The 10,212-nt window shown below is 36.5% G+C and overlaps 1 protein-coding gene across 1 annotated transcript in view; it reads right to left on the reverse strand.

Annotated features, from left to right (window-relative positions):
* PDE3A (phosphodiesterase 3A) overlaps positions 1-10,212 on the reverse strand; it is a 369,019-nt gene that overhangs the window by 10,700 nt on the left and 348,107 nt on the right. Inside the window, exons 11-15 of the mRNA XM_023725502.1 lie at positions 7,045-7,158; positions 6,684-6,883; positions 4,713-4,916; positions 3,806-3,961; positions 1,498-1,753 (exon numbers count right to left, since the gene is read on the reverse strand). Coding sequence (XP_023581270.1) covers positions 1,498-1,753; positions 3,806-3,961; positions 4,713-4,916; positions 6,684-6,883; positions 7,045-7,158 — 930 coding nt within the window. The remainder of the gene's footprint in view (positions 1-1,497; positions 1,754-3,805; positions 3,962-4,712; positions 4,917-6,683; positions 6,884-7,044; positions 7,159-10,212) is intronic.

Here is a 10,212-nt window from a genome sequence, read left to right on the forward strand (position 1 = left end):
AAGAAGAATTGATGCCTTTAAATGATGGTGTTGAAGTATATTGACTATACCTTGAACTGCCAGAAGAACAAAAAAATCTCTCGTGAGAGAAATACAGCCAGAATGCTCCTTAGAAGTGAGGATAGCGAGACTTTGTCTCACATATTTTGGACATGTTATCAGGAGGGACTAGTCCCTGAAGAAGGACATCATGCTTGGTAAAATAGAGGGTCAGCAAAAAAGAGGAAGACCCTCAATGAGATGGATTGACACAGTGACTGCAACAATGGGCTCAAACGTAGCAAAGACTGTGAGGATGGCACAGAATGGGGCAGCTTTTTGTTCTGTTGTACATAGGGTCGCTGTGAGTCGGAACCGACGCGACGGCATCTAACACCAACAACTGGACAGCTTATCTAAAATTTCAACCCGTCTGTAATGTTTCATATCCTCCTCCCCCTTCCCCTAGCATTTATTATACCTAACATACTATAGATTTACCTATTTGTCTTACTTAGTGTCTGCTGATTCCATTAGGATGGTAGTCTATGATGGCAAGGATTTTTTTTTTTCTGTTTTGTTTACAAATCTATCTTCAGTACCTGGAAGAATGCCTAGTATACAGTAGGTGCTCAATAAATCTTTCTTGAAATATTTAAATACTATCTCTTACCTTTTCATGTGGCCTTCCCCTAAATATGTCAATAAAAGCCTTTGGTTGACCTATATGGTAACAAAAATTCCTTTCATCTCAAATCATTAAGATATTCTGATGAATAGGCTTCAACTATTTAATTTTTTTTACTTTGTGACAGAGAACATATCCTTGTATGATACACAGTATTACTATATGTCATGGATTGAAATGTGTCCCCCCAAAAATGTGTGTAACAATTTGACTAGGCCATGATTCCCAGAATTGTGTGGTTGTCCTCCGTTTTGTGATTGTAATTTTATGTTAAAGAGGATTAGAGTGGAATTGTAACACCACCCTTACTCAGGTCACATCCCTGATCCAACGTAAAGGGAGTTTCCCTGGGGTGTGGAAGAGATAAAAGGAAAGGGAAGCAAGCAGAGAATGGTGGACCTCATACCATCAAGAAAGCAGTGCTGGGAGCACAGTGCGTCCTTTGGACCGGGGTCCCTGCACAGAGAAGCTCCTAGTCCGGGGGAACACTGAAGAGAAGAAGGCCGACAGAGAGAAAAAGCCTTCCCCTGGAGCTGACGCCCTGAATTCGGACTTTTAGCCTACTTTAACTGTTAATAAATTTGTCTTTGTTAAAGCCATCCACTTGTGGTATTTCTGTTGTAGCAGCACTGGATGACTAAGATACTATAGATTCCAGACTACGTAATTTCTAATATTATGATACTGAGGAAGAGGGCTATCCAGAGTCAAAGCTAGCAGGTAATATTTGGTCTCAGAATATGGAATTATTTAAAGCATAACATTCATCTGAACCTGTGTAAGAAGACAAACCTAGGAAAAGCACATTAGAAACCAGTTTTATAACTTACTTGGAGATTCATTATTTTCACAGGTTTTCTCTTCGGTTGGTGCTTCCTCTTCCTCCTCTTCCTCTGGGTCGTCAGTGTCCCCTGACTCATCACTGTCTTCCACCCACTTCCCTGGCATTAGTCCTGCTGAGTCATAGGAGTTGCACAGAGGACCCACAATGTGAGAGATGAAGGATTCCTGAAGACTGGCCAGCTGAGGCGCCGAACGGTCCATGAAGGGGCTTATCGGTAGCCCAAGGCTGGCCTCTTCATCACCCTAGAGACAGGAATTCAGCATGACTAGTCAGAGGGAAAGTTCAACGGACAAGAAAAGTTTAAAATGCAACTCAAGGAAGTATTTACCTGACATCTAAAATGAGTAGATATAAAACAATCCAAACACTCATGTGAGAACTCCCTCTTTACTTGACTGCTAAGGGACTCTACCCAAATCATTAAGAAGACATGCTTTGTTGCCTTTACTACCCTGGTAACCTTAAGGTTGTGTCTTTTTAGCAAGATGAAATATAAGAAATGGTTCTTAATGTTTCAGTTGATATTTCTTATCACACTAGTCAGTATCCCTTATGTTAGAATATAAATGCATCATAAAATGTAGTGCTGGAAATTTTTTTTCACTCCTAGAGGAAAGAAGAAGGTTTTTTAATCAAACAAATACTTGTTTTACCACGTTTCCCTTTTTTACCAGACTGCCAGAAAGCTTAGAATGAGCTATTGCTCAATTAATGTTGCCACTTTATCCCAGATTTTGGATGAATTATATCTTCTGGAATTGCATGATTTTTGATATACCTTTTTGATATTCCTTTTTAATCCATATGTTTAATAGTATTATTGCATAATTACTGTATAAATACTGTATTATTTTGAGTGGCTTTAAATCTTTATGAAAAAATGAATACAGTGTACATCAGAAGTTATCTAGCAAAATGAATGAAGGAATACCAACAATGGTTATGCTTATGTAGTGAGATTATAAATAGATTTTCCTTATCCTTTATTTCAAATATTTCAATATTTCATACAATTTCAGAGATTTCAGGAATTATTATAAATTAAACCCATTCCTAGGAAACGCAATGCATTATTTATAAAAAATACAAAGCTTTTCTTCTATACAGGAATCTTGCCTTAATATCCATAAAAATTCTCTCTAATTTTTGTTTAAGTATGTCCAGTGACAGACAAGTTACTACTTCATAAGGTGCCTCATGGAGCCCTGGTGGTGCAGTGGCTAAGAGCTTGGCTGCTAAGCAAAAGTTTGGCAGTTCGAATTCACCAGCCACTCCTTGGAAATCCTATAGGGCAGTTCTACTCTGTCCTATAGGGTCACTACGAGTCGGAATCGACTCGATGGCAACAGGTTTTTTTTAAGGTGCCTCACCCTATTTCAGATGCCTTCAGTAATATACTTTTGCTCCTGACATTGACCTTAAATCTATCTCACTATAACTTCTATAGCGTACTCATATTCATATCCTTTTTACGGAAGTAGGGAGGGAACTAATATTTCTTATAAATTAGACCCTGTGTTAAGTACTTTATATAATTTATCTTTTTTAATCTCCACAACAGTGCTATGATAAACCTAATCCTAAATTTGTATGCCAGTCCTTTAAGTATCAGACGACAGTTATTACATCACCTCTATTTTCTTCCAGGGTAAATATCTTCACTTCTTTCATGTTCTTTTATGTCACTGATCTTTGTCCCTTGTCCATGTTCCATTACCTCCATATCCTTAAGAGGGTGGTTCACAGTACTGAATGCAAAGCTTCCAGTATAATCTGATCAGTGTAGGGTAATGTAGGGAAGAACACTCATGCTTATGTTTTTGTCGTAGTTTTTTTGGTAGTTTGTTGATCCTCGTATTATCAAGTCAAATAAAATGCCTTTTTTTTTTAGCTTATCATTTACTGCTGTTATTAACTTTATCAGAAAAGTAAATGAACTTAATCAGACACACATTCCTCAACATAAACTAAATCTTGCTTTCATTATTATAAATAAATCTATAAAAGAACAATATTTCAAGGATCTGCCTAATATCTCATTAGGTCATTTCATTATCCCAATATCTTCCTCCCCCCATGTGCTTACAGATAACTTGATCTTAGAGATTTATGGTTATAGTTTAGTCAGTTTTTACATCTGTCATTTTCTATCCCTTGATAGAAATTAGCCAGTACATTTTCTGATGTAAATATGGATATGAAATAGAATGAGCACACTTTATAGCTTTTGAAACGTCTGGTGAGTTCACGAGCAGAGTTTAGATTAAGATAAATCGAATAGTTAAATTGATTACCTGTTCGTAAAATTCATTGACAATACCCTCTGTCCACTGAAGGTGGAGTTCCGTACATTTAGCTGGTCCGTTGATATCAGCCAACTTTATACACATTTGACAAACCAGTAGACGATCATTTTCATTGGTCCAATCTATTCCAACGTCATCATTTACCTGTTTGAAAGACAAAGTCAAAATGTATTTGGCCTCAGTGAAAGAAAATGTTAACAGGAGAGAAAACAATAAAACATTTATTGTCTTCCTACCATGTGGAGATCAGGATACCAAGTATTGAAGAACTTCTCAGCTACTTAAAATAATGTTAATGGTTTGCATAAATTAATAGTAAAATAGTTCATCAAAAACGAAAGTAATGAATGATGGATAAAATATTTAATTATTGCTTATGGAATTGACCAATAAATTATATTAAAATTAGCATATATTATCAATTACCATTAAAGTAATATTGCTACCAATGATATTTTCTTGAATTAAGATTCTGGGTATTTATGCTTTAATGTATGAAAGTTTGCTTGTTTTTTTTGATCTTTGCTACTGCTGGAAATTTACGTTGATAGACCACAGGGATGGGCACAAATTAAATCAAATGAAAAAAACACAACTACAGTTAGAATTTTATTACTCCTCTACATGTATAATATATAATAATATATACATATATATAATGCATATTATATATATAATAAATAATATGTAATAAAAAGTGTAATATACACAGATAGCACTTCAACTTCTCAGGTTTCTAGACTGGGACCAACGCTTTTATAACTGTTTCTGAATAAACACTGCATTTTCACATTTGACACATAATAGTCAATAACAATGAGTTCAGTTCAAGACTTTTGTTTTGTGACATCTTTCAGTTTGGCCATAAAATGAAGACTGGTACGAGTCAAGTTACCTTGGCATTAAATTTGGCTACGAAGTCAAAGTGCTTCTTCAGGTCCGTGGCCAAAATTGCTTCAATGACAAGGAAACGGAAATGCTTAAATTCCACATGATCAAGGTTAACTAAGAAGTTATACTCTGGCCGGGACATGAAAAGATTCCATGCAGCAGCTGCATGATGATTCTCCAAAACCGAACGATCGTTATATAGTACCGCCTAGGCAAATAAGTAAGAGAGTTAAGAGTTCAACTTTTTAAGTTAAAAAAAATCAAAACTATAAACGAGAATTTGCAATGTCTTTGAAATTGCTTTTTCTTATGAAACTCACAAATGTAATCTTGTGACTCCTGGTGATTTAAGATTCACTTATTGTTGTACATGTAACTAAAAGAAAGTCACTTTTCCTTTAGTTTAATTTCCTTTTTATAAGATAAGTTCCTTTCCTTGAAACTTTATTCTAAACTCTTGCAAGTGAGGACTATTAAGCCTATCTTAACAGAGTTAGCTTTTTCAGATTTCTTTGTAGGGCACAGGAACTTAAGCATTAAAAACGTATACCTATAAATAAACCAGCATCCCTAGAAGGTAACTCAGTTACATTCTGCTTCTGGCACGAGAATTACCTTAATTATACGTATATAACTAACAAGGATGAATGGACTCCCTGAGAAGCCCACAATTAAAACATTCTCATCCTGCAATCATCCATAAGCAATGTTAGCCTCTCTCTAGTAAAAGAAAAGGAAATTGCCTACAGGAAGCTTGAAGACTAGTGTGAAAGATAGGCTGTAGAGGGGAAAAAAGGCATAAGAACAAAAAGGAAAGATTAGGCACATGAAAATTAATATTGGGGTAATTAAAGATGCAGAGAAGTATAAGTAAATCTAAATGGTAAATAGTGCTGGCAAGAGGATTTGCCCAACTATCTTGAGGGAAAATAATTCTGGTGTGTGAAGGACACAATGAAAGAAGGTAAAGTTAGTAGGAAGGAAAATACATCGGGACAATTTTCACTGTACATAGATTAGAGAAACATTCTAAACTGGTCTGTAAGAGAGGCTGTGGGGAAGGATGAGAGTAAGGCAAAAGACAAAAGGCAAACAAGGAAAAAAAAAAGTAAATATGGTAACAGATTGGCCTCTAAATCCTCTAGAAAGAAGATCAGAGGATCTTGGGATGTTTACTAACATGGGTCCAGATAATTAAGTCAAGGGGAAGATGACTGAGTTTGATTATATAGCAGCAGATGCCATGATATTTAGTGATTTATTTTTGACTTAGATTAAGGATACTTCAAAATGAACTTCTTTAAAAGTTATTCATTGTTTTTGGAATCTATCTTCAGGTAAAAAATTTTCCTCAAATAAGTGAAATACATTGAATAGACCATAACAATAATAATTACACAGAATATATTTTAACAAAATGTAATTTATGTACAAAGAAGTCTTATTTTCAAGAAAGATTTTGTTCTCTAATCTTTTCAGAAAGGGACTTTGTGTCGGTAGGACTTTCTTTCTTAAGGAGGTTCATTAACACTAATCCAAGTAGTTTTTCTTCCGAAGAAGAAAATCGAGAAGGAATCCTCATAGGTGATAAAGAAAGGTGCATACTTACCAGTAATATCTTGGAACAAGCCATGGCATCTTTTTGGAATTAGCATGGTCTCTAAGAATTTTATCCATGACTAGATATAATTTGGCTTCTATTTACCTGATGGTTTATTAGAAGTCAAATTTATAAAATTAAGTTTCTTGGGTGAAATATCTATATTGAACTATTCCCCCTAACCAAAACCCGGAGCCCTGGTGGCGTAGTGGCTAAGAGTTCGGCTGCTAACCAAAAGGTTGGCAGTTCAAATCCACCAGTGGCTCCTTGGAAACCCTATGGGGCAGTCTGCTCTGTCCTATAGGGTCGCTATGAGTCAGAATCAACTCAACGGCAGTGAGTTTTGTTTTATTAATCAAAACTTAAAGATTTTACCTGAGGAGCACTAGTTGCAACCAGAAAGGCATTAGTCCTTCCGGGGTGATCGTAATCATGCATGGCTGCAGCCACATACAGTGCCATCAACTCTAAGGCAGGGATATTCCCAGAGAGACATCCATATTTACCATCTGGCACATTATACATTTTTGAGAATACATAACCCATATGTCCATGTGTAAATCCACTGTCAGAATCTGAGAAGAGATAATGGAAACAGTAGAAATCGTATACAAATATTAAACTGATATCATTGGCTTTGATTTTCTTAAGAAAAAAAAAACAGGAAAAGTAAAAACTCCAAGACTCTTTTGCTTCTATCTTTCACAAGAGAACACAAATGCACTTTATAAAATACCTGAATCACTTGCTGACCCTTGATCATTAATCACAGTTGAGAGTCCCGGAATAGGTTGCGTAGTAAGATACCAAACAGCATGTAAGACGTCAGTGGCATGGATTCTGTTATGATCTGTAACCAATACAAAGGAATAGTCATTTAACTGTGAACTTTGGGGTCCAAGGACTAAGAGTGCCACCTACCGGATAAATAGTTTAGTCCTAGCATTTTAATATTCCAGTGAAAGCCTGCTAAACTTTCTAGGACAAATACTCTTTGATTACTCTTCCATAACACCATAATATCCATAGTAACAAGAGAAACACAACACGTACAACATTCATTATGCATGCAGATGACTGAAGTGGAAAAATCTGTGTCTGGACTGTACCAGAAACCTATGTACGTGGGAAACTCACTACGTGAAACAACTGTCATGTTGACTGTTGCACTTATTTCCACACTCCTGTAGAAGACTGGAGCCCTGGTGGCACAGTGGTTAAGCATTTGGCTGCTAACCAAAAGGTCAACAGTTCAAATCAACCATCCACTCCTCGGAAGCCCTAAGGGGCAGTTCTATTCTGTCCTATAGGGTTGCTGTAATCTAAATTGACTTGACGGCAATGAGTTTGGTTTGGTTTTGGTAGAATATGCAGAGGACTAGAATAAAGAAAGATATATGGCAGAGTTGTACTAAGTGAGATAAAGGACCATACTACCCAATTTTCCATCTCTGATAAATGGCACCCAAATATAATCTATAGACAGAATATAATACTATTATTTTGTATCAAACTTAAAAAACACTGAAATAAAAATGAATAATATATTTTTTATATGTAGATTAAATCCACAAAGCAAAATTCAAAACCAAAATAGATTATGTTCTCTGATCTGGACATTTTAATATGGAAAGATAGTTCTAGGAAACATCTAAACACAAAATAAAATCCTCTGAACAATAATGTAGGAAGTTGAGCTATTTAGAGGATTAAAACTATGGAAATAACCCAATTTGCTAGTTATAATGTCATTAACATGAACAGGAGGTCTCATCTAAATGTGCAGTTCAGCTTCTATTGAACCATGACCATACTTCCAGTGTGCTCTTGGCTCACCTTTTCCTAGTGCAATTCTTCCAGGTTTTTCTGCTCTCTCCGTAATACTTTATTGACTGGCATGCTTTATCCTAAATGTACTAAATTCTACACATTTTATTTCTACTAACCAACCGTGATAGAGTTTCCTTCACTAATATAATAGATTAGTTCTCTGAATAATACCCAACAGATGAGAGGCGAGAAACAGAAAAAAACAAGAAGAATGATAATGAGGATATGGGAGAAGAAAGTGGTATTGGTGACATCTAGGTGGATGGTGGGTAGATGGTGCCTCCTTTCCTACATTTCTAGAAACTCTTAGGAGTAAGTCTTTAAGTGATGACAAGCAGCTAAATCTTAGGTAAATACCACAGGAATTTAGTCTGAGGGCTTGGGTGTGAGCTTTAGAGATCTCCTCAGCAGAGCTTTGAGAAACAAACCTCCTAAGTTCCTGAGGAGAAAATAGCAAAACCTGTGCTCCTGTGTCTTTGCTAGAGGTTAATACTGACATTAGATAGTACTTAAAAGAGTAATTTTATTAAAATCAGGGTTTATATCCCTAAGTATAGAATATCTCAGGTAATTCAAGGCAATTAAATCTTCTGTCTGTACCTGTGCTTTATACAGTGTTGAGCATGCTAGGATTGTCTGAACTTGGGACAGAACTGGTTTTGTCTCTGCTCTGCCATTTGTTATCCATGTTAACTTGGGTGAGTTACTTAAAACTTTCTCATTTCCTTATCCTAAAAATGTGGAGATAAAACTAACACCTCTCTTACATAGTACAACTGTGAGGATCACATAAAGAAATATATTTTAAAGTATGTGACACATAGTAGGCTTGCAATTAATGATAAATACTATTCACATAAAATAAATTGCTGCTGTAGAACAAGATGATGAAACAGCACAGATCACCAGCTCTCTCCAAAATCAATGCTGCATCTGTAGGGATAGGATTGAAGAGGTAAGAGGAAAGCTCTTCTAAGCCCCTAGAGAGGTGAAAGGCAGTGGTGACCTGGTATAGAAAGAAAATGGCGGCCTGGGCAGAAGGTGCCACTATTGGGAATAGCTTCTTTGTCAAGTTCTTTTCTTTCCCTTATTGCAAGCTAGGAAGAATACTGCACGGAAGTAATTACCATCACCATTCAAGTTAGAGAAACCTGACCATGAGTCCAGCATTACAAGGGTGGATGGGACAGTACGAGGGTTTCGCCAGAGCTTGGTTGGGGCATGGAATAGACAGCAACAAATACAGGCAAACTTGGAGATTTGAGTGGTACTGCTCCCCATCCTGTCCACTACACCACAAGGCTCAGGTGACTTTATTGGTGATTTTTACAAACTTTGAAGGAGAAATTTTATCTAAATAATTTAGTTCATAAAATCAAAAAGAAAGCAAGCTTCCGAACTCATTTTAGAGGGCTAGTATCGGTTAAGCACTTGACTAGTAGCCAAAAGGTGGGTGGTTCGAGCCAACCCAGAGGCGCCTCAAAAGACAGGCCAGGCAGTCTGCTTCTGAAAGGTCACAGCCTTGAAAACCCTATGGAGAAGTTCTACTCTGCACACATGGGGTCGCCATGAGTTGGAATTGACACAATGGCAACTAGCAACAACAACAGTATTAATCTTGCTTTAAAAATTAAAGACAGTATATGAGAAAAACTGACATACTCCTTTTGCTTATGATTATAGGCTCAAAAGTCCTAAGCGAAACAACAGTTTATCCAATCTGTTTATTCAAATATATATATCTAGGTATGCGTGTGTATATATAGAAGAATTACATCATCACCTATTACTCAAGGATAATGAAATAAATCTGCCTTGTGAACAGTCAATAATATGTTTATTAAATAAATAATTAGTAAAGGAGCCCTGGTGGCACAGTGGTTAAAGCATTCAGCGGCTAACTGAAAGGTTGGTGGTTTGAACCCACCAGCTGCTTAGCAGGAGAAAGATTACTGCCTTGGAAACCCTATGAGGTAGTTCTACTCTGTCCCATAGTATCACTATGAGTCGGAATCAACTCGACAGCAACGGGTTTTGGTTTTATGTGCAAGTATTGTGCTCAGTGCTGGTATCT

Source organism: Trichechus manatus, unplaced genomic scaffold, assembly GCF_000243295.1.
Source record: "Trichechus manatus latirostris isolate Lorelei unplaced genomic scaffold, TriManLat1.0 scaffold00320, whole genome shotgun sequence".
NCBI classification, from domain to species: Eukaryota; Metazoa; Chordata; class Mammalia; order Sirenia; family Trichechidae; genus Trichechus; species Trichechus manatus.